At 42.5% G+C, this 25,391-nt stretch overlaps 1 protein-coding gene across 1 annotated transcript; it reads left to right on the top strand.

The window, feature by feature from the left end:
• Positions 1-4,408: 4,408 nt before the first annotated feature.
• On the top strand, positions 4,409-24,691 carry LOC142968054 (leucine-rich repeat and fibronectin type-III domain-containing protein 5-like). Its single transcript, XM_076107786.1, has 8 exons — positions 4,409-4,605; positions 5,642-5,770; positions 5,964-6,144; positions 6,782-6,937; positions 7,999-8,258; positions 10,105-10,572; positions 23,230-23,503; positions 23,780-24,691. The coding sequence occupies exons 1-8, from the start codon at positions 4,409-4,411 to the stop codon at positions 24,689-24,691; spliced, it is 2,577 nt and encodes an 858-aa protein (XP_075963901.1).
• The last annotated feature ends 700 nt before the right edge of the window (positions 24,692-25,391 follow it).

The raw sequence follows: 25,391 nt of genomic DNA, 5'->3' as shown, positions 1-25,391 counted from the left end.
GACTGACTTTGTGGATACAATTAATGCTTGTCAGGAAACACTGATGAGTGTCATAGGGGTGTCCCGAAGAGTATACATTGTCATGATCATCGAATCCTGTTTTTAATTATTTTTGTGCTTATTGATCACCCTCTGTTTTAGCTTTATCTAGAAAAACAGTAAAAGCAACAACACTATTGGCCTAGATTCATGTGACTCTCTCTTAGCTGTTGTTCCAGTGTGATGGACAGCTCTGTGTTGTGCAGTGTGCGTTTGTGTGCGAGTGTGTACAGTGCGGCTCTATGCAGAGTACTGCAATGGAGCGGAGATCAATAGACAGACTGACTGACAGACACAGTTCCGTAGCCTACTTGCTTCGCGTGGTTGCAAAAAGAGCTTCAGAATTTGACAACATGGAAGCGGAGAGAGAGAGAGAGCGAGAGAGAGAGAGAGAGAGAGAGGCAGGCAAGCCGCACCTCCGCCTGCTGATTTGAGAGAAACTTTCAATTCTAAATATATTTAGCACTCTGGTAGTGCTACCATCTTTCAACATGAAAGCAAGATGTCGCTGCGATATTCAGGCGTATATGGTGATTTATTCACTCGCACTATTTTCATTTTTTTATTAACAGTATGTTTAATTGGTTGATATTTAAAAACAAAATAGGCTCAAGTATATATCATGAGAAATCAAGCGTATATTTAAAATCAGACATCCAGCACCCCTGTATAGCCAGAATGGAATGATCCGTTGATTTACAAACACGTTTTTTTCACTACTGCGGCCATTCAACTGGGAGATTGGCAGTCGAATCATGCGCCTGAGATCAAATCGTCGAATCGAATGTGTAGATGTGTTGCTTAACTAAAGTGAGACACATCTGCCATAGTAAATATGCAATCAACAATCCCATATACTATACCGATTTAGTCTATATAGTATATTAATCTTTGCATGCTATGTTCCATAATAAGTGATTGAAATACTTCGGAGCAAATGCACTATGTCAAATGTAATGACACAGATATGCCCCCTTATAATATTAGATTGATATCCTATTACTATAATCTGCCGCAGCCTGTAGGCATCTGACAAACAAAAGGAAAATCTAAAGAGCGGTTTCTTTATTTGCACCCCCATCTTAGACAGCAATCTAAAAATGCTTATTATAAAATCTAGTCCGTAATGATGCAATTTTCTGTGTCACTTCAATCTTTTTGGGTCTGTGTGGATTGGCGGAGCTGTTTGAATAGGATGTTGCAGTAAACAACATTGCTCTTCTCAACAAGACCCCAGCGCTCTGAGACTGTTGGAGAACCCTTAAACATATGAAGTGTTTTTCTAACTCTGACATGACTAATCCATTTTAACAACGCAAGTACCATCGTAAACTACGTGACGCTCCTCGACGAAGAGCCCTGAAAACCACTGGATGACACTTTAGGATGACAGAGTATAGTTTCCATACTTCTAAAGCCACATCCACGTCATGTGTTAAAGGTGGTGGTGACGAGCTCTTTACTTGGACCTCAGATACAATGACCTCTAATGGCATTACGGTCCCACTGGACACAGCCACTGGGTTAAAGAGATTACACTATGTTGTTTAAGACATCGCAAGTTTAAACCCGTCTTAAACCTTGAAACGCAGCTAAGCTACCGATGGTGCAGCAGCCCCTATTCGACTAAGACAGTAACACACTTAGGGATTCTGCATCGCTGCTTAGCTCACAGATGTAAATAAAGACACGGGAAAGCAAATGATTTTACAGGATTGCTTATTTGTTCTTCACATTTGCAATATAAGGCATATGGCCACAGATGTAGCACCGGCTAATTGGATAAATTAAGTATGAAAAAGCTGATCAGGAGAAAGCACAAGTCTGCAGAATCTTCAATCGCAGCAGCTTGGCAGCTTCAAAAAGACTTTGAATGTGCGAATACTTGCAAGTCGCCACTTTTAACTGCCAACTCGTCCCACTGTTTATCCCCGTGAGATTGGAACGCAGCCTGAGATCAGCTTCAGTATATGGAACGTGTGGAGAATACCGTTTTGAGCCGTCCGGGAAGCCAGTTGTTCATCAGTGAGCAAACCGTGGGTGAAACTGGCTTTATGGGAAACCCTTTAGGGAACCGGGGTGTCCGCGTGGAAGGCTTTCAAAGAAGTGGATAAAGCGGGCTGCACACATGTGTGAGACAGAACCGTATTTAACGCACCACTCCAAACAGAGCTTAATTTGTCCTCCTTGCCCATAATCCCGTTGGTTAATCCACCATTTAATTTGATCCCAGTGGTCCGACATGTCACCTCAAGCTACACCGGGTCTGTAACTTATGTGTGCGTTTACGGAGAGGAGTTTGTGTGAAATTGAGCTCAATTCAAGTGTAACCTTTTTTACATATACTATATATATATATATATATATATAACAATTGATATTCAGCCTATGCGTCCTTTCCCATGCTGTATATATGGTTTGCTTGTCACATATAAGCAGTGACAGTGCGGCGCCGTGATCATCTATCCTACCTCGCCTCCTCTCGCTAAATTAAATTAGGTCTCCCCCCCTTCCCTTTCACAGCTTAGCCCTTATTTTAATTAGCTCGCTGTCTGATCTCTTTTTTCCTCTCCCTCTCTGATAATTCTCCCTTGTTTCCTTTGCATTCCTCTGTCCCTCTCACTCATTCGCTCTCATTACTGTACAGTCATTTCTCGGGGTAATTAATGAGCTGATATCTGCTTTCGTGTCACAAGGGTCGTGAGCTTTCATTCGCTCTCTCTCTCTCTCACCACTCTCACCTCTGTCTCTCTCTCTCACCTCTCTCTCTCTCTCTCTCTCTCTGTAGCATATGAGTCATCTGGTGCTCTATTCAGCTGCCGCTCTGTCGTTCTGCTCTTCTTTCTCTGCACTCAAATAGAGAGAGAAAGGGAAAACAGGGATTGTATGACCTCCGATGTCGCCGCATAGTTATGTTCCGTAATTACGCTGAGAAATGAAAGAGAGATATATAGCGAGTGTTCCGACCGCACAACTGGTGAATGGCTTCTTAGTCAGACCTGGGTAGTGATTTGATGTAATATGAATGCACAGCAGTGATATCAACCTGCAGTACAGTGTCATCTCACTGACTCCATTCAGATAGCAGCAAGAAAGGTGTCACTTACTGGAACAGAGAGTGAACTGATCTCCAAACACTTCTCTGAAAGTGTTGTTCTGTCAGTCATTGTAGTGTCACATGTTGCTGCTGTGCAGGGCCAGCATTAAAAGATAAGGATGGTCATGCTCTGTTTTTATAAATATGAATGAAACTGACTTGCCCACAAGAATAGGGCAGTACACCACCTCTTTACTGACAAAATAAGTTTTCACACAAAATATTCAAAATCACTTTTTTTTTGTGTGAGAAGGGTTTACTGAGGCAAAACCTGAACTGCTTTCACCCTCACCCAGCCTGTTCATGTATTAATGTGCATACGTCTGTGTGTGTGTGTGTGTGTGCGTGTGTGTGTGTGTGTGTGTGTGTGTGTGCGTGATCCCTTTAATCCTGACTCGCCCGTGTCCTTCAAACCCCAATCAAGGTTGTCATTAATGAGCATTTTCTCTCCCTGCCTCTCTCTCTAAACCGTTCATAATTAACTACAAGCACTGCTGCTTACTAATGTTGACTGTGTGTGTGTGTGTGTGTGTGTGTGTGTGTGTGCGTGTGTGCGTGTGTGTGTGTGTGTGTGTGTGTGTGTGTGTGTGTGTGTGTGTGTGTGCGTGCGTGCGTGCGTGCATAGCAAAACGGATGAGCAATAAATGACTCTAATAAACATCTCTTCTGGTTCGATTAGCGATGGCTAAAAGTTTGTGGTGAATCAGCTCTTTGGGGCCTTCGGGTTTCGTGTCTGATCATAAGGATGCTTAACTTCATCGGGATCTGACTCACTAGTTGCCAAGTGTGATGCATGTTCAGGAGTTAGTCACTGATGTGCAAGTCAGCCTTGTCCATACTGCACAGATCATCCTACCTTCAACGTATGCACTCAACCAAGACAGCTCTCTGTATTCAGAGCGACATTCACTTTTGTTGATATACTATAGAAGGAAGTGCAGTGGGTGATAAGTAGTCTATTAGTCCAGCGCAGTTATACCCAATAGAGAGAATACAGTGCGCAGTCCGCAGCACACTTGATTTTCTTGCACTGCATACCGAAGACTTTGAAGAGTCACTGGGAATATAATATAAAACATGTCATTAAGTGTGCCATAATTCCCTATACTTTCCCTGGGTAAAGAAGTGCCATCTGTTTCCATTATGGCTTATACAATATATGCTAAGTTCCCACTGAAAGAAAAAGTAAGTCCGATGACATTAACGTCTCCATTTCCTTCTCGCTTTTGTCTCCGTCTGTCTCAGGTGTCGTGTCCAGGTGGGGCGGTAACCATGGAGAGGCTGTTGCTGTGCCTGATGCTGGCAGTTGCCATGGCAGTGCGGGCACAGGTCTGCCCGAAGCGCTGCGTATGTCAGATCCTGTCGCCCAACCTGGCAACCCTCTGCGCCAAGAAAGGTCTACTGTTTGTCCCGCCGAACATTGATAGGCATACGGTGGAGCTACGGCTGGCTGACAACTTTGTCACAAGGTAACGGTCACATCACTAACACTGCTAGCAATATTCCCCCCCCCCCCCCCCCCAAAAAAACAATTTGCATTTTTGTAATCAATTACTCACCCTGTGTTGCCTTAAGTTCTTGAAGAAAACTTTTCTTGCATCTCTCCTCGTCTAAACGAAGAATCCAAACACGTCCAGGTTTAACAACAGCAAAAGTAATGCTTTTTATAAATGATATTAGTTGTAGATTTCCAAAGTAAACTCCTCAACTGGAAGGTTAAAAAGTGAATCATGGCATACAATGTTTCTTATGATATTACTACTTCACTAGCATTTACTTATTAATTAACAACCAACATATAATACTTGAAGAACTAAGTACAATAGCACTTGGAAAGTTCAGCCTTTATGTGCGAGAATGAAACATTTTTTTTCCCTCAAAGCTGGAAACAGAGACACTGATCTATGATGTCATGAAGCGAGAAGGCCCAGAGCCTCTCCGGCGAAGATGAATAAGCCGCTGAATCTTTGGACAGAGCAGCATCGCCCAGGGTGCCTTTAATGACGATACGAGCACATTATCCGCCGGCACAAGAATGAAATAATACTCATTAGGTGTGAAGAAAAAAAACGCATTATTTGAGGCCGCAGACGAAGTCCTAGTCGGTTCATAGTCAATGGAGCAGTTCAAGGCTGCCTCCTGATTGCGTTGCAGTTTAGAGCTTCTGTTCTCTAGTTTGTCGACATTTGAGAGAGTTTTCACAAACATTAAATGAGCTGCACAGGGAAAAAGTCACACCGTGTGTGAATTAGGTTTTCTATTATTTTGCTTGTAAACAGCTTTTCTGTAAAAGATCTCTTTTCATTTTTGAAATGTTGTTATTGAACATCGCTTTCCAAAAATAAATGAATTAGTATCGGTAAATTGACTCAGCTCAACGGCTTCACGTGTTGGTGTTACTCAAAACTTTAGCTTGCACCAGCAGCAGAACCTCTACCAGAGGAAGTCTCATGACATGCAGCATGTCCCTTGTCTTAGCTGAATGTTGCTCATCTGTGTCCACAGTGTGAAGAGGAAAGACTTCTCAAACATGACACGGCTGGTGGACCTAACATTATCCAGAAACACCATCTCCTACATCACACCTAATGCCTTTACCGATTTGGAAAACCTCAGAGCTCTACACCTCAACAGGTACGGTCGCATACAGCTGTGTTCGTCATATGAGTATTGCATGAAATCCCCTTGATCAATGTGAGATGTTGTACTGTATTTCCAAAAGCTGCAAGCTGCTGGGTTTGTTTTTATTTCATATCTCTCTCTCTCTCTCTCTCTCTCTCTCTCTCTCTCTCTTCCCCCCCCCCCCCCCCCACACACACACACACAGTAACCGGCTGACGAGGATAAACAATGATACGTTCAGCGGGATGACGAAGCTACACCACCTGATTCTGAACAACAACCAGCTGGTGCTGATCCACCAGGGAGCGTTCAACGACCTGCTGGCGCTGGAAGAACTGGACCTCAGTTACAATAACCTGGACTCTATTCCTTGGGAGACCATCCAGGTCAGGATCTCTTTAAACTGCTGCAGCCTTTCCCACCAGTCTGGCTGGAGGCCACTTCAAAAAAATCCAATCCCAAGCATAATAAAATGGCCATAAAAGCTCTTTTGGACATTTGTTTGAAATTGAAATAAAGAGATCTTAAAGGCTTTTGGATTGAACAGAGGCCATTATGTGTACTATTTATTAAGCCTCACTGACACTTCATTTCAAAGCATTTTCAGGGATAACAGTTTCAGTTTTAGGCTCTTTGCCAGCCAACAAGCAGTTTTTATGTCATACAAATGTCAAGGCAATCAGTTTACTGGAGTAAAGTAGTTCGACTCAAGTTTGATAAATAGATGCTGCATTAGATAATTGTGTTTCGATAATGATTAACCACATGATGGCTTTGTTGTTTTCAGTTTAACTTTACATTTACAAAATAGACATGTAAACACCATTAGTCAACTGCAGCAGTATCATCACCACTGCACTATTAAAAGGAACAGTGGCAATAACCAGGATATTGCAGCCTAGGAAGCCTAAATAAGTAAGGAAGGAAGTATTAAAACAGTTATGTGTGTCCCTGCGTTCTTAACGCACTTCTTCCTTTCAAAACAATAATGAAATCCTGTGTTTCTCTCTGTTATTCCTGCAGAGAATGATTAGCCTCCATACGCTGAGTTTAGACCACAACATGTTGGACTACATTCCAGAGGGAACATTTTCCCTGCTGCAGAAACTCAACCGGCTGGACGTCACCTCTAATAAACTCCAAAAGCTGCCACCGGACCCACTTTTTCAACGAGCACAGGTATTCCCAGAGGGGGTTTTATCCCCCGCCGCATCACAATCCAATCTCACAAAAAGGCCTGGAACTCTTAAACATAATCAGGCTCCTCATTTTAACATTTATTGGAGACAAACTGAATTCAAACTAAATATATGAGTCAAAACTTTTACTTTAGTTGTCCTTTGTATGTAACTGACCACTGTTGAGATATGACTTTTTCATGCCTTTTTATGTCTCTTCATAACTCAGGAAACTTTTAGCTTTTTAGGTTTAAATTAACAGTTTTTTTAAACTTTCTATAATATACATATATATATATATATATATATATATATATATATATTTTTTTTTTTTATATATATATAAATTATTTAAACTGCACTGTTCTAAAGATGTTACTGGTGAAAATAGAGTAATTCTGTGCTCTGCTTACAGATGAGATAAATGAAAGTGTGTAGTGTTTTGCTCTTAAGAATAAAATGAAATGCAGCTGTGCCACTAATTGAAGAGGAGTCAATGGAACAGCTTCCATACTAGTGACAATAGACCCTTTTAACAGCAGCCATTTTCACACGTCATAGCAGCATAACACTGGTGTAAGTGTGTAATCAATTTAATTCTATTCCTATTCTATTTAGGGTGTCACAGTGAGCCAGCTTGCACAATAGCAGGGCCCCAGCCCTGCTGAATGGAACAGGGCCATAATGAATGTTATTAATGTGTTTACCCTGCAATGACATGTCAAAATGGCTGCTGTGCAAAGGGCCTATTAAACACTGTAAATCTGTTTAGAGCGTATTTGAACCTTTTTCTTCAAAAAGCATGCAACTACATTTTGAATCAATACTTCATATTGTCTGACCCTAGTGATTTATATGTTCGAGAAGGGAAAATATGTATTTTATCACTTTCCTTTCTTTATCCGTTAATGGGAAAGAGCAAGCTGCCACACACTCAACGGGTGGGTTCTGGTTGAACTAGACAGCTACCTTTTGAATGTGTGGATTTGAGTGTACAGCGAGGTTTTACTCGAAAATAACATTTTGCCTGACTAAAACGCAATCATTGTTTCACACTACCAGGTCCTGGCCACGTCGGGGCTCATGTCCTCCTTTTCTTTCGTGTTGTCGTTCGGTGGGAACCCTCTCCACTGTAACTGTGAATTACTGTGGCTGCGGAGGCTGAACAGGGAGGACGACCTGGAGACGTGCGCCTCACCCCAACAGCTCTCTGGCCGATACTTCTGGTCCGTCCCCGAGGAGGAGTTTCTCTGCGAACCTCCGCTCATCACCAGATACTCCCATGAGATGAGGGTGCTTGAAGGGCAGAGAGTTACACTCAGGTACCCCTATCAGTTCCTTCCTTTAATAAAACCAATCTGCCCAATTGAGTAGCACGCAAGCATACAGACACACACACACACACTCTCTGTTTTGATTCATAGTTGTGTGCATTATGTTTACAAGCTGCACGGGAATACAAAAAGTGCCCAACTGTTCAATGAAGCACAAGACAGGAACATCACGCTCAACTTTTAAGGAGGTTGAAACTAAATCAAGAACAGGTCTGAGAGATGATGATTACTTCATTTGCATATATATTGGTCACACTCTTCCAATCATGATAGATGTTATGTTTTCAAATATGGAATTATGGGCAAAAAAAACAGGGGCAATGGAAATTAATGTGACGCTATTATTCTCTTTCCTTTATTGTATCGTGTCTTCGGCTCCGTATATATGAGGTATAAATCGAGATTATCAGAAGGTCAACACACCTAACATTTTTCATGTGCAGTGTCCACGGTAATGCATTCAACAGCCAATGTCGGTCATGTTTGAAGAATGCGTACAGTGTGAGCCTGCAAGCAAAGTCCCCTGAAAAATGACCCTTAGCTCTTATTTATTCAGTTCATCATAGCGCTTCACTATAATTACAGCACATGATAAATGTCACAATGACCACGACAATGCACCAATTTAAATTCAGAGGTGCACCTGTACAAACGATCATTGTAGAAAATCCACCGGTATGAAAAGAAGGCAATTATTTCTTTAGTTTCCCCAATATTTAACTTCCCTGATTAATCTTCGCTTTGGCACAATCCATGTCTTATTTGTCATACGGCCTAGCAGCCATTAAACAGTTTTCTGTCCTTTTATTGCATCTCTGCTTCATGACTGAACCACATGAACATTTACCAAGGAGCTAGTAGTTCACACTCATGTAGTGCTTTGGTTTATTGTACCTGCATAATAACTAATTCAGAGCTGTGACTATAAGTTGAGTAATGGATCAGTCAATGGAAAGATAATGAACTATTTAATTGTGTGTCACTCTGTGGCTCGGGCTTCTCAAATGTTATTATGTGCTGGTTTTCTTTTTTTATGAGAGTAAACAGAAAATCATTGTGTTTTTTGACTTTTGGAGAGGTGAAACAAGACATTTTAAAATGTTACAAAGGGCTCTTAGAAATTGTGATGGACATCTTTGACAATGTTCTGACATCCTACAGACCAGTTTATTCAAAGATAATGAGAGTAAAAGTAAGTTGCAGCCTCAAAATCATTTTTCACCTAAAGATTCATAGTCCAAAACTACAAATAACAGATAAACCTCATAATTTAAAATAAAGTGTAATTTATTCAGTGCAAAACTGCTATCCCTTTATTTGCTAACCTTCTGCCTTCCACTTAGCACTTACTTAGCATTTATTGCATTCATACTCGTTTGTGGCACTCATTGCATTTGTTTATTTCTGCACTATACTTTGGCTCTGGTTTATGCTCTCAGATGCTTGTTTAAAAAAGGAGATGCACTTATGACTTCTGGTGACTGGTAGTTCTCTTGAAAACCGATGTTGAATACACTTATTGTAAGTCGCTTTGAATAAAAGCGTCTGCTAAATGACTGTCATGTAATGTAATGTAAGTGATTTGGTACCCAAGTACATACAACACAGTAATTCAAAGACTGTAACGTAAAGCATATTCTAACTTAAATTAATGTGCTCTGCCGTCACAGTAGGTGATGTTCAGCCTCTTCCCCTTCCCACTTGAGTCTCAGCCAGAAGGTGGGGGGGAATCCAGAAACGTCCCTGAGGCACTGCTCTGCTTCCACTGTGCAGTTGACCCCATTCTGTCTTGTTTCTAATATGTTCAACTAATGCTGGTTCTCTCTCCTTACAGGTGTAAGGCAAGAGGTGACCCAGAGCCGGCCATCCACTGGATCTCTCCTGAGGGCAAACTGGTATCTAACTCCTCCAGGACGTTGGTCTACACCAACGGTACTCTGGACATCCTCATCAGTACGGTGAAAGACACGGGCTCCTTCACTTGCATCTCCTCCAACCCTGCCGGCGAAGCCCACCAAACAATAGACCTGGTCATCATAAAACTCCCACACATCTCCAACAACACCAACAACATCCAGGAGCCCGACCCGGGATCGTCAGACATTTCCACGTCGACCCGAGGCGGAGCCAACGGGAGCAACGTAACGGGCGACGTGAAAGGCGGAGTGGAAAAGAGGGTCGTGACGGCCGAGGCCACGTCCTCAACGGCACTGATAAAGTTCAACTTCCAGAGGACTATTCCAGGCATTAGGATGTTCCAGATCCAGTACAATGGGAGCCAGGATGACTCTCTGGTCTACAGGTAAGACTGACAGAATCGCTACATCACAGCAGAGTCAAGACAGTTTGCGCAATGGAAACTGAAGCATGATATGGCCAATGTGGAGGTAGAGAATTACCCAAGTCTGATCCGTATGGATTAGATTACAGTTGATTTGATGCAATTTTAATGCTCTTGTTTGGATCCTGTCGCTAGGACGCCCTACGAGTACGCGAGCAGGGTGCTACAACGGCACTTCAATGCTTTGATTCTGTAAATGAAGGATTCAACTAGGTACAGCATATGAGGTCCGAGGCTAGTAAATAATAAAATGTGTGAATGCCTCAGTTAGAGGAAATGAACTTCATGAACATAGTGTAAATGTTTCCCCTGTCAAAAACGGAAATTGTGCTGATGTTGAAGAGGAGCATTGTTTTATCAGAGCACATGTGCAGACTATTTGTCACGGCTTATTGCATTACAGCACAGACAGATATATATATATATATATATATCATATCAGGGCACATTAGACCAACACAGAGAAGAAACAGGGATGGGCAGAAAAGACGGCAGACGAACTGCCACGTGGAAAAGTTCATAATCCAGGACGGCCTTGACAGGGAGGGCCGTGCTAGTCCTTCTTGACTTTTGCCGTTTGCTCAGGATTACACAGATTACATCGATCTCGCATGGAATGATTGTTATTTGAGCTAAATATTTACTCCGGTGAAATGGGGGAGAGGGATTTAACAAACACATAGAGCTTTCATTGGGAAATCTGCCAGTATTATCTGCCTTTCATATCGCTGCTAATCCCTATACATACTTCATCAGTACGCAACCTCGTGAAGATCTGGGGGGAGCAGTGAGATTGACCGTCTGGGTCATGATAATGACAATACTCTAGGTTGTCACGTTTTCCCACGAGCTATGAGTTTGTGATCTCTTACAGTCTGTATCTCTCTGTGACTGCACCAATATATGATTAACATACACAGATAATTCATAGAAGAGCCTGCTGGTATTATCTGTCCTGCATATAATTCCTAATCTCTGTACATAATTCATCAGCACTTAACCCGATTCAGAGAATGCATCATCAAGGGGTTGGCGCCGATGGGATTTATAGCTGTCTGTCTCACAAAGACATAGGGTCATCGCTTTTCACATCACAAGATAGACGCTTTCCCATCTCTTCCTCTCCTCCTCTCTCTTTTATGCTCAAAAGCACACCGAAGCCTTTGTGCATTTGTGAGATCGTCGTCCTGCAAAAAAAAAAAGGCTGCGTCTGTACTCTCAGACTTTAAAATACTTGGCGGAAATGATGACGCTGGAGAGCGTGAAGGCCACAAAAACAAACCGCTTCCTGTTGGGACACGGAGGAGGGGCGATTAGACAGCCTTACAACACCCACACCGGTCCTTCTGCGCTCTGTGACGTCACTCAAAATCTTTCTTTCTTCCCATCTTTTCATCCTCTCCTCTTCTGCTGGCTCTCCCTTCTTCTCTCCCCCCCCCCCCCCCCCCGAATATTAAACACTGAACACTGAAGTCGTTTGTGTATCTCCATGTTCAACACGTCTGCTGGCACAAAGCAGCAACCCATTGATTCTGCGTTTTTGTTTTTTTGTTTTTCATTACCCAAAACACTGAGAAGAAAGAGAAGAGGGTCGGAGAGGGACAAAGAGAATACAAAAGAGGGAGGATGGGAAAAAATAAGTGGAAAATATAGGAGGAACGATATAGGGGAGAGATGATGAGAGTAAGAGGGAAAGCGAAAGACATACACAGGAAGATGGGTCCTATTGTCACAGACGGGGTACTTACTTACTTTTCAGGTTCAATGAGAGCTTATTGATTTGCCGCACATTGACGTTTGTGCGCTTAACTCCCCACCTGCTCCACATAATGCTCTCGGGCGTAGCTGTGTGTTTCCTTCATACTTTGAGTTCAGCTCACTGCATAAACAGATGGATAAGTGAGCGATAGTTTAAAGCTTTTACAGGCACATCCTCCCGGTGATGTTAACCTCCCGAGCATGCAAATACGCTGCCCCCATATGAAATGTAATAGTTGCAACACTCGAGTCTGTATTGATCCCTGCAGGGTAGCCCCGCCCTCCGCTCCTTCCACTGGTAGGTCAGGGTCAGCTGCAGAACAGCACTTCTGCAGCTGACGGGGATTCGGTGTCTTGCTCAAGGAAACTTGCCACAGGCAGATGTTTACTGATACAGTACTGGTGTTTTAACGCCAGTAATCCTGTTTAAGTATTGTATTTCTATTCTGGAGGCAGGCCGACTGCCCAGCCGGTCGCACATCAAACCCCCTCACAGCAGCAAACTCACAGCAATTCTGCTTTTATTCAATCATCATCAATGTGTTCATATAATAATGCATGTTTCACTAGTGATTATTGTTAAGAGTGAATAAGGGCTCAACAATAAATCTTTTTTACATCCAAATAGCAATTTGAAAAAGTGCCAATTTCAGATCACAAATTGAGTTGTATCGTACGAAATAAAACAGTGTCAAGTCTGTTTCCACATAAACAATAGAGGTGATTATATCAGCTCAGTAGTCGTCGAGCGTATGGCAGACAGCTGCTGAGTATTCCAGTTTAGCTTCTTCACAGTATGTGCGAGTCTGTGAAGCTAATGTTAGCTAAAGCAGTTTCAGTTCAAACAAACTGTCGTGTTAATGATTACTAGCAGTTTGTCACACCATACCAAGCCAACAAGCTGTTGTGTACATAAACACAGCGCCACTTTTAAGTGGTATGATACACTTTGATAATGGATTGAAGTAAAGTTTGCCACGTTTTTTAATATATTTAATTAAAGATTCAGTCAGTGATGTTAAACACATCAACTTTTTGTTCAGATTCAGCGAATATCTCCTTACGGTCTCCTCACGGTGTTCATACCCCCCCCCCCCCCCCGGCTCTGTAAATGGCAAACAAACAAAGTGCACTATTAGCGCCATTTATATTGAAAACTTTAGAAGTTGTCTTTTATCAGACTGACTGACTTGAAGCCTTGGAGGACCTCAACATCAAGCAACTGCATGTTCTCTTATCCTCCGACTGTTCTATTCATGTAGAATCATGATGAATAGCTTGAGACATACCTATCTTGTTTAAAACGTTGGCCTATAGTTTAATTTATAGAAAATGGTCTTAATTAAAATCGCAATCAGATACATTACTCAAATCATTCAGCCCTAGTCCTTAAAATGAAGTTAGAGATTTAGTTATTTCTGCTTCACGTTGCTAATATTTTAACGAGGGACCATCTGTGAAGCTGTAATTGAGTTCAATTAGCTTGATTTGTTGTTCTGTTCTGTCTTTAAGGCACAAAAACAGAGCACAAATATTTAAAGTAACTGTTCTTAAATTGTCGGGACCTACATGTATATACATGTCAAAAGCCTGTATGGCTACCAAAAGAAACATGTTTCTCACTTCTCATCCATCGCACCTTCCTGACTGTTTTTCTCTTTTCTTTTCCTTCTTGAATGCAAACTGTAAGGAACTACATTGAGTGATCCACACAGCCCTTATCTAAGCCTCAGCTGTTAACCCTTTATTTCAAGGGAAGGCGGAAATAATGTGCTGACCTTTGACACATGACCTATCATGCAGGTTTTGACCTTTACACCTCGCTGGTTTTATTGAACAATCCACAGGCCGCGTCGATGATGATAATAAAACAGCCAGCTTCGACAACGACGACCATAAAACGAATGCGCTCTTATTTAGACGTAGAGGCAATCACTGTGCTTCATTAAATGTTTGAGTGAATGCAAGCCATTCTGGGATTATGGAAAGAATGAATTCACAAATCATAGGATAAGTAGATGTAATGTCTAGTCAATGAATATATTAAACAATGATGATGGTAAAAGTGAAAATATATGTGTGCCTTGAACAGAAAATAAAGATAGAAAACAAAAAGGTATTTCAAATAATAACTGAAATATGTATGTAAAATTTCATATCAATAATAAGCCACAATCAAGGTACCAACATGTGGGTTGTATTATGCCTTTATTTGGACCTTTGGACTTTAAAAGCTTTGTTCTATTAACCCCTTCACACAAAGCAGTACTCCTGTCATTTCTCATCACAGGTTTTTGTCTGAAAGAAGTAAATAATATATAATATTATTTCTTACTCTTTCAACCTATTCAATCATTGGGAACCACTGGTATAAATGGTCATTTAAACCAGTAGGTATGCAATGATGATAATTACAAAAATAAGATCAAGAATAATAATTGGAGAAAGAAATATTAAGGACAAATAAATAAAGAAAAATAAATATGAAAATGTATGTTGAATACATAGGTATTGAATACTGGGGTGTGCATTATATTGACCTGTGTGTAATGGCCTTTACGATATCTGTATAAGAAAAATTTAAATTGTGCACATGCCCTCAAGATATGCTAAGATGCTTTAGAATTGAATCAATAAAATACTTCAATTCTGTTTGCCATGCATAAACACGAGCCCTGGACAAATGGTTGATTAAAGGCTGAGGTGAAATATAGTTCATCCACTCCAAGCCTGCAGACATAAAGGCTTTAAGATGTATGCCAACACTGAAGCTGTATTGTCTTCATGGGACACAACAAACTCCACTTCACATCCACTAAGTTACTTACGAACACACACACACACACACACACACACACACACACACACACACAACACCCATTCTACCTCTATCCTAGTCCTCATCTGCTCTGCCGGTTGTTTTTCTTTTGTTTTTCCTCTAAGTTCATTCAGCGGTTGTTTTCTGCTCCAGCAGATCCATCGAGCTACAGGGGCTGGTTGCCATTTGCCAGAAAATATACACATCAAGCAAATTGTGTGGCAAGCGTCTTTATGAGGCTACACAACAGGGCATGGGGGATGAATCCAGGCTTTTAAGAAGGCACTCTCTCCCCCTGTCTCTCCCACACTAGCAGGAAGTAGTTTATCCTTGCCTTTGGTCCCTGCAGCCCAGGTATAACACCTTGCTCAGCTGTGCTTAAGGCATGAAAAAACATCCGCCTTTATCCCGCCGTAATGTTCCGATTCAGATTTTATAGCACCATAAACATATTGTGGGCCTGAAGTAACAGTGTTATTGTTGTAAGTAGACTGAGAGGTTTTAAACTGTGTGTGTGTGTGTGTGTGTGTGTGTGGGAGGGGGCCTAACACAGCAGTAAGGATGACTCTAAAGGGTAGGCGGAGTGGTAAAAGGCAGAAAAGGAAACAAGGAAGTGAGGGTAAGAGGGATACAAACGGAGCATAAAGAAGATGTATATGACTCTGTTCAATCAGATGAGGGGAACTAGAATGTGCGGAAAGTTTAAGGGAGGGAAAGAGCGAATGAAGATAGAGGGAGGAATGACAAAAGGAAGAAAAACAGGGAGGGAGGAAGGGAAGAACTAACAGCAGAAAGAGGTTGCCAGCAACAAAGGAATATTGTGGATAAAAAAGATTTTAAAAAGATTGGAGGAAAGAAGGAGAAGAGAGTAAGAGGGAATGAAAACATTATATGTTGAAGGACTAAGAGAAAGGCGTGGAAAGAGGATAATCGGAAGCAAGGAATAGGAAGAAAGTCAGAAATAAATGGAAAAAAAAAAGTAATTCCATGAGGAAGATGGAAAAAAGTGGGAACAGGGAGAAAAATAATTTATGGGAGATTAAAAACAACAGACTAGTTGAGTAGAAACAAGTAAGAGTAAGAGTAAGGGAAGAAATGACAGCACGGAGGGAGAAAGTGTGTAAGGAGCCAAACGCTGCATTAAAGAGAAATGTAGATGAGTCAGCTGAAGTGGAGGGATGGAGCTGAGCTGGGCAGAAGGAGGTCTACACCAAACCACAGATGGTGCTGAAAGGTCTCCCCCACATCTGGGACAGCTTCAGTTGCACGGCACCTTGACATGGACTCTGCTGCACTTGTTTGGACTGAGCTCAGCAGTCCTGAGGTCCTTGGTGGAGCCTTCTTTCTTTCATTAGTGTAGAATTTATGAATTGGCAAAATTGAAAAGCTGATTATTTATTATTACATGCATGCTCTGCCACACTTAGTAAATACACATTTACCCTTAAGAAGAAGTGAATACACATGAAACCCATTTCAAAGTTATGATTTGTTTGTAACTTTCATATATATTCTAATGTTAACTGATAAGAGGAATGTTGTGTCCATTGGTAAGACATGAGTATTAGCACAATATTTGCACATAAATAAGCTAAACTTAGCTGGTTAATAATATTCATAATAAGCTATTTTTCTTCCCAGTTTTTTTAGTGTGTGAGGATGATGCTGAGAAAAACAAATCAAAGGATGGCACTAATTACAGTTTGTAGATAATGATCATCCACTCTGGCATTTAAAAAAAAAAAAGGTGTTTTACTGGGAACTGTGATGTTGTGACTGCAACTAAAATATGAATTTATGTTAACTGTTCAGTGTTGGGAAAATATTATCATTGCTGTATCTTCTGGGTAAGACGTTAGCCACCAGTGTGAACACTCCATTGCTGCATTAACTGTGGACGCATTGCTTGGGCACTAGCTAGGTGGCTACTACTTACTTTTTCCAGCTACTGTTCTCTGAGACCGACTGTGAACGCGGAGGTGTTAGCAAAGCCCACCTGGCCGGCGCTCAGGATCCCTCTTCCACCTCTGACCACCAGCTGTGTGGGTGCTTGTTAACCACTAGCACAGGAATCAGGGGCATTATGCATGGTACATCAGAGATGAGAAGCTAGCTCCTGAAAGGTCTCTGTCTGCCTTAGAGACTCAGACCTATTAGCATGGTAGAGTGCCATCTGCTGTGTAAGCCACATTAGCTTCGAGGTCAACAGTAATGGGGCAGGAGTTGAGCTACCATTAATCCTCTTCTCTTTGTGCTTAAAAACCAGTTCCTCTTAACTGGTGTGATTGTACTTGTGGCACACATTGGAGTGTGGCGTGTGTGTTGGTGTTTGCTTAATTCTTGAGATAATTAACATAATTAGAAAATGATGTTGAATAGGAAAGACATGATGAAAAGGAAATACCATGTTACCATTTAGTACGTATAGCATTAGGGCAACAGTACTTGAGTTCCCGAGTTTTAAGTTACAATTTTGAGTTTAATGGTCAGAATTCTGAATTAGTTTAGTTTAGTTTATGTTTTGGCACATTTATTCCAAATACAACAACATTCAGTTATGAAAGTGGTTACTGTGAATAATGCTCAATCATTATGTCAAAAATAAAAATACATCAAACAATACATTCCCTGACCAAAAGAAAAAAGGTGCAAGCTTTAGCCTGAGCTAATTGTACCCTTAATACTTAACAACGTATTACCCTGTACTCAAAATAGCAGTCGAACAAAACAAACAAAAATATAATATAATAAATAACCACTAAAAACAAACCATAATTCTCAGTCATTTCTCAGTGTTGATCAAAATGAACAATAATGAAGAATCCCAAATACAATCAAATATTTAACTCAGGACTCTTTTTCACATTTGGCCCTGATACTCTAACATAATTTAGTGTATGCATTATAGAATAGCAAAATAGAAGAAGGTGAGAGTATGAGGATAACGCATGTTTAAAAAGTTCTGTGTAAAGAAATGTTTTTCAAAACCTATAACTGCTTCTGCAAGCTATTTTCTTGGCTTTTCTGACAAAGTTGTTCGTGTTCCAGGCTATTTAATTTAGACTAGCTTGCATTGCGGCAGCATGGGAGGCTTTAGCCAGAAGCACTGAAATAATTGGACAATCTACTTTTAGGTAACTGTGACCCACATGTTGGTCCCATCCTTGTTTGGGCAACACTACTGTGCAATTTTAAAATGTTTTATTTATGTTTTTCTTCTATTCAAACACACTATTGAAAGTGGGTAGTGTTAATACAGGACCCCACTGATATTTGCACCATTTGTTTTTCAGTTTAAGCAGCCTAATTAGCAGCGGCTTGGTGTGGGATGTTATTTCATAAAAGAAGCAGATGTTAGAATGTCACGGAAATGTTGCTTTGAGTTTTTTTACAAATACATTTTTCAAGATATTTGGGAGGAGCAATCCTACCACCATGTCTGTGTAGCAGTCGTTCTGTTGCTTTCAGACATATCACATGAGCGGTGTTCTCGTGGAAATGTAGACATTCAAATTATTCTTTATTCTGAGCGTGTTAATATCTTGCATGTTGGCTTGAAAGCTAATGTTCAAAGTTGATGCTTTATCTTCGGAACGGCAGTTGACAATAAACGTGTTGTTTTTCTCTATGTTTCTTTTGCAAATATGAGATATAACGAGTCAATTATCCAGCTTTAGGTGCGCTTGGTGGATTTTGTTACCTGTCATCTGAGCCAGGCTAGTTGTTTCCCCTTGTTTCCAGTCGTTATGCTAAGTTAAGCTAACCGACTGCTGGCTTTAGCTTCACATTTACTGTTGACCTGTGAGGTTTGGATCTTCTCACCTAAGTCTCTGCAAGAAAGCAAATACAGCCGTCTTTCCCAAAATGTCCAACTACTCCTTTAAGTCAGTCAAAAGCAAACAGTAAACCTGTGAATCTAACTCTCGGATGTGACATGATGACGGGAACAAGTTCACAAGTGAAACCAAGTGTTATATTGGTCACACGCTTGTCAGGTGTGCGTCTCTGAGAAAACTCAAAAACGCAACAAAATACACCAAAATGATATTCAGGTCACCAACATTTTTTTGGGGAAACTGGACAGCCTCCACTCCCCTTATGAAATGCAAAAACAATATCCCCCTGCAGCTAAATGAAAGCACTAATAAGCTAGGCCAGAGCAGAGACGATATCATTTAAAAACATTGGAAGTTGCTGTCACACATGGTTTGGCTGGGCTCTGCTGCTGGGGGAGCCACTGACTGCAGCTGAGTTATTAGAAGCCCTCGCCCTTGTATGTTGAATCATTATCTTAAATGCCCCCCCCCCCCCCGGAATAATGCACGTTTGTGACCTGCAGGCTTTGTCCAATGTTTAATCAAGTGAAATGGCCTGAAAGTAGAACAATCTGGTGTCATAGTTCACTGTCCTGTGCATGGAGGCGATCATTTGTCTTTCGTCAGAAAGTAAGTAGAGAGAGCCACTAATGGAGAGCGCGTCGTCCTCCTGGCTTTGGAGTGAGGAAAGCTAAAGTTGATTAACACAAACACTCACATCCGTGAGCGTGCGTGCACGGTAAGGTACACCAGCATGCAGTGCCGTATCGGTGACGAATGTTGGCAGAGAGCAGGACACGGTGACAGCCGCTGGGAAGAAGAGGCGGTCATGGGAGGAGAAGATTACTGTAATGGACCACACACGCACGCATGTACACACACACACACATACACACACATGTAATATACTGCAGACACACACATAGACACAAGTACACAAATGCATACTTATAGAGGAGCATGCACACAGACACTTGTGTAATGAAAGCATAATGAAACCCAGAAACACACACACACACACACACGCAGGCGCTCTGGGCTGAGGGCTTGGCAGAGCAGAGTAGATAGATTAGTGTAATAGTCTCGGCCAAGGCAATCATCTGCCCACTGTAGGGCTTCAAATACTGGCAGCAAGATCCCGCTCAGACACACAGAAATTAACCACAATGAATGAGTCAGTTTGGATGATTTCACAATCCTGACGGCTCACACAGTCAGGGAATAATCATATGCAAGGCAAAAACAAAATCCACTGATTTGCATGAAAATACGTTTTGTGAACTCTGCATGCAGCGGAGCAGGGCCCGGGCACATTATCGATATCTCGATGTTGCATCGTATCGATATGAATTATAAATGACGACAGCTTGGCTTACATGTTGACGATGAATACCAGCTGTGCAATGTGAGTGTTATTGGCCGCAGCGTCCGGTTGAATGGATTTTGCTCAGAAGCTCATTTGGGCGACACGCCAGGTCAGGAGGAGGAGTCATGTAGCTAATGGTTTCTTGGAAGCGAATGTTCCTGAGGTGGCGAGAAGAGAGAACGTAATCTATTTGTGTGGATACGTGGCGAAGCGGCAAACAAACCCTCCAGCGAGGTACATAATTGCTGCCACTTTCATGGATTTTTTAACCAAAGCACAGTGTTTTTTCGGAATTTAACACAAGCTGCAAACATTTTCTTTATAATTGGCCTTGTTACTGTTTTAAATCACAATTGTCTGTCTGTCTTCCCTGTAAACAAAGCATCCTAATAGATACCCAGATGACCCACGTTAAGACATACGAGGACTTTTATGTTTCTTTCCATCTCACGGAGAAACAGTGGAGAAGAGAAACATTGTGTTTTGGAGGTTTAAGACTGACATGTTAGACAGCAGTGTCCTTCTTTAAACCATCAACTAAAGAAATATCTCTTGAAAGAATGGGACACCAGCGTATACCATCTCATCACTTTTTATTCTCCAGGCATAAAACACACAAGCCTATACATGCCATTAGTTGTTTATTATATTTAAATAAGGCATAAAGAGATATGTACATTTCCTATAATATTATTACAGCGGTATTATTTTTGTTCATCATATTGACCTCAATATAATATCTGAGGTGGTCTCAGGACAGTGACGTTATGATGCTTCTCTGTTTTTAATAGCGATATCAGTATAATATCATAGGGAGGTCAGGCTGTGCAAAACCACAGAGGCCCTCCAGATAATGGGCAGAGAATTGCCTGGTAGTTGTTTGTGCGAGTGCTGCAGTCCAAGATTGAGAGAGTGGGCGGGAAATTCATAACACACTCACACTCAGGGCGGCCTTTAGACACAAACCGTAGAAGGTATTCCACCGTGGTACCCATCGGCCGGCAGTTTACTGCCCCATTTACCTTTGTATGCTGATACCAACTTGTTGCTGCAGAGAGAATGCACCTTGTCTTCCATACGAACAGTTTACTGAGATGAAGAAGAAAAACACATACTTTATCGATGTCCGAGGGAAACACATTACATACACACAGGACCTATACACATGCATTTAGGGGGAGATGTCAGAGTGAGGAACTGCCCATAGACAGGAACCCTGTGTAGTTGGGAACTAGCACCTCTCCCACCAGTCGATACGCATACTTCAACTGGCAACCGTCTGGTTCCCACGTCAAGTACCCATGGACTGCGCTACTGCCGCCCCAACGGCGGTCCAGAATTGAACCCGGGATGTTGCCGTTATATGGCAGGTGCTGTAGAGACAAGATTCTTATCAAACAGAGTAGATTGGTTTAGGCCTCTTTCCTATACCGTTGAAGAACCCAGAGGTGCAGGCATTCAGGGTCAAGAAATGTTCCCAAAACAATTGTGTGACAACGTTTAAGCATGCAAGAAAAGAAAAAAAAGATGATCCCAGAGTTATAAAACAAGCACATTATTTAACACTAAGACATTGATGCTTTGCTGGCTGATGTTACACACAACTACACACACACTCACATCCATACACACAAAGGCAGCCCAAGGCCACGGCGGTAATAGGGAAATTAATCTCTGTCCGTGTATGTATATGTATACAAATGTAGCTGCTTGTATCTGAGCTTGTTGGCGGCGGCAACATTCACTCCTATCATTAACCTGCACACTTCAATGTCACTTCTTGTGTCCCCACACAGACATAATGGTATCGCGAGTGTGTGTGGGACCAAGGTTCACCACCCTTGTGATGAAAACATTACGAGAAGCAAAGAGGAGAACACTCATGGTCACCCAGTGTTAAGATGCTCCGACACACACACACACACACTCTTACAGCCTTGTGCTGTTATTCCACTGAGGGCATACTAATGGCCTACCGCCACATTCATTCCCTAGCTCTTAATACTAACCATTAAACCGCACCATGTCTCCTAACCTTCACTTAACTCGAGCTCTAAACCAGATGCTTAACCTGGCCAAAACAGTCCTTTGCTCCTCTCGGTGCACACAAGGCCGTGAGCTGTGAACTAGCCACCCTCTTTGGTTTTAATGATGAATTTCATTAGCATTTTAAAGAATGCTAATGAATCCAGGAAGGCTGACAAGCTCTTTTTTAGGGAAACTGAAGTGCAAATGGTCTCGTAGGTGTGTCAAGTGTCCAGTGAAGAATAACCAGCTTCACTCAAAGTGGCAAAGCACCTTTGTATTTGTCGAAAACAATATCCAGATTTAACTTCACTGAAAACGAATGCCCTTGTATGCTTTGTTTGCGGAACCTGGAGATGAAAGATGTTGGAAAGGAAGGGCATCTCTCCCGATCCGTGCGATAATAAATCATCTAATTGGTCTGCTGTTCTGCTGATGAGTGTTCTTGAGGATTCAGCACCCAGCTATACACAGTGGAGTTGCGTGCATTCATTGTTCTTCTCTGTTGAGTATTTTTCATTCATTCTTCTTCCTTCAACAGTCTTTTTTTCCGATGGAGAAAGGTGCTTTATTCATTTGATAACAAAGCAGACTGTAAATGCACGTGTGTTTGCTAATATCGTATGCGGTCCTGTGTCGCGCCTGTACCCCCCTACTGGTAGACAGGAATGTACCTAACACTTGTACAGTCTAACAAAAATGAATGTAGGGTTTCTCACCAGTGCATTGTACATTGTTTTTCCTCAAAGGGCATCCAGTCTGTTGATGCTGTCAAATATTAAACTGTATTTCCTGTCCCTCCCTCCCTCCCGCTCTGACTCTCTCCTTTGCCACAGAATGATCCCGCCATCGAGCAAGAACTTTCTGGTCAACAACCTGGCAGCGGGGACCCAGTACGACCTGTGCGTTCTGGCCATCTACGACGATGTCATCACCTCTCTGACAGCGACACGCGTCGTCGGCTGTGTGCAGTTCACCACCGAGTCGGAGTACATGAAGTGTCATTTTATGCAGTCCCAGTTCCTCGGCGGGACCATGATCATCATCATCGGAGGGATAATAGTGGCTTCGGTGCTCGTTTTCATCATCATTCTGATGATACGGTACAAGGTGGGTCTCTCTCTCTCTCTCTCTCTCTCTCTCTCTCTCTCTCTCTCTCTCTCTCTCTCTCTCTCTCTCTCTTGCCTCATGCATTCTGACCAGAAGGCGAGATAATAAGAGTGGATAACTTGTCATTAAGTAGGAAGACAAGCCATCAAGACATCAGACAAGACATCTTTGACCATTTAAGATACAGTATATCACAGCCATAAGTGAAAGAGTTCATATGCACACATTTAAAAAAATAAATAACAACTCAAAGTTTCCGTCCGTCTTTTCCCTCAGGTGTGTAACCCTGGTGAGGGTGGTAAAGGCGTTTCATTGTCGATGACCAACGTTCACTCACAGACCAACGGGCAGCAGTCACAGGGCTGCACCGTCACTCCCAGCTCCTCTAAACACGGCTCCATCGGATTAGACGACCTCTCTGGAGGCACAAAGAAAAGGAGCGGAGGAGGAGAAGTGTGTAAGGATACGATAACTCAGTCGTCCGACTCATCCCTGCCTGACTGCTCCACGACTACGTCAGTTCTCAGCCAGCCTTGGGGAGCCAGAAGTCCAACAGCTGGAGCCGATGAGGAGAGAGCTCAAGCCGGCATCTCGTCGCCCACCGGCAACGGCGGTTCACTGACCAAGCCAAAGCGGAAGCCCGCTCCGAGTAAGCCAGGCCCGGCTAGCTCCAACCTCTCGCCCACTGCTGAAAACTTCCCCTCCTCCTCCCCTCGCCCTCCTTCCTCCCCCTTCTCCACTGCCTCCTCTGCTCTCCTCCCCTCCACCCCGCTGGAGAACCTCAACACCAACCGCAACAACTCCACCTCCCTCAACCAACCCCCATCTTCCTTCTGCCCTCCCCCTTTCTCCAGCCCTCTCGCCACCCTGAGCCCCGTGCCCTCCACCCGATTTAGAGAGACGCCGATCCTGCGCAGGGCTCCCCGCGCCTCCGCCTCCGCCAAGTACCGGACTGTCCCTGCGGAGGAGGCCAGGAGGAGCAGGGCGAGGAGGAGGTACTCGCTCAGCGAAGGCGGCTCAAAGACTCATTCGTCCCATCAGGGAGCAGGAGGAGCGCCCAAAGTAGGGCGCATAATGCGGAACAAAAGGAGCCAATCAATGAGCGGGATTCTACTCCCGAAAGACGGGGATGGAGATTCGGAAAAAGGGCGGTGCGATTCGGACTGGATCTTAGAAAGCACAGTTTGAACTGGAACGAGACAGAAACCCATAAAAAAAAAAACTTTGAGTCATTCATATTTGTTTATCTTTTGTATGAGTGTATGCGTGAGGTTTTGTGTGTCACTTTGAACTTCTCTCGAGGAGTATGAGTGAAGGCTAATGTGTGTTTGTGTGTGTTGTTGACATTTTGGATGTGGGTTTTTTGGTGTGTACAGTTTGTGTGCGTGTGTTCATGTCGGATACTGTGTTTATAGATGCTTGAAAGGGTGATTTTGTGTTTCTGGGTGAAAGCGTGAACATATTTCTGTTCTTTTTCAGCCTGTTTTTTTTATTATCTTCATGTAATTCTTTGTATTCAGTTTACAGTTGTTGTTTTCTCTCCCCCAAACAGTTTCCTATCTGGTTTTCAGTCGGTCATTCAGCGAGTGGATAATTCGCCTTGTCTCGTAGCGTCGAGTTGTCTCGTTGGTTCCACTTTATAACACAAAACAAGACAATGGGCTCGCCACGTCATTTCCCGATTCACACTCACCTTAGCTGAAAATACCACGAAAAAGGGAAATATTACAGGAAAAAAAAAGAGGAATTAAAAAACAATACAAGAACTGCAAAGCACACCATTCTCACGCTCACACGCCCACAGGAAGTGTGTGTCCATACCGCAGCAAGAGAATAGCAGTCGGTGCCTTCTTTTGCACTAACAGACCCTCTGACAGACATATCCGGT

The sequence above is a fragment of the Anarhichas minor genome, unplaced genomic scaffold, assembly GCF_050575085.1.
Source record: "Anarhichas minor isolate MPS153535 unplaced genomic scaffold, ASM5057508v1 ptg000040l, whole genome shotgun sequence".
Lineage (NCBI taxonomy): Eukaryota > Metazoa > Chordata > Actinopteri > Perciformes > Anarhichadidae > Anarhichas > Anarhichas minor.
This window is presented reverse-complemented; position numbering and strand designations above follow the sequence as displayed.

What these genes read in the sequence shown, in the direction of transcription:
- LOC142968054 (XM_076107786.1), top strand. Translation starts at nt 4,409, where the DNA reads ATGGAGAGGCTGTTGCTGTGCCTGATGCTGGCAGTTGCCATGGCAGTG. An exon ending in TTCCTTGGGAGACCATCCAG is followed by an intron (nt 6,145 to 6,781) that starts GTCAGGATCTCT and finishes TTATTCCTGCAG; the next exon opens with AGAATGATTAGCCTCCATAC. An exon ending in TTCTGATGATACGGTACAAG is followed by an intron (nt 23,504 to 23,779) that starts GTGGGTCTCTCT and finishes CTTTTCCCTCAG; the next exon opens with GTGTGTAACCCTGGTGAGGG.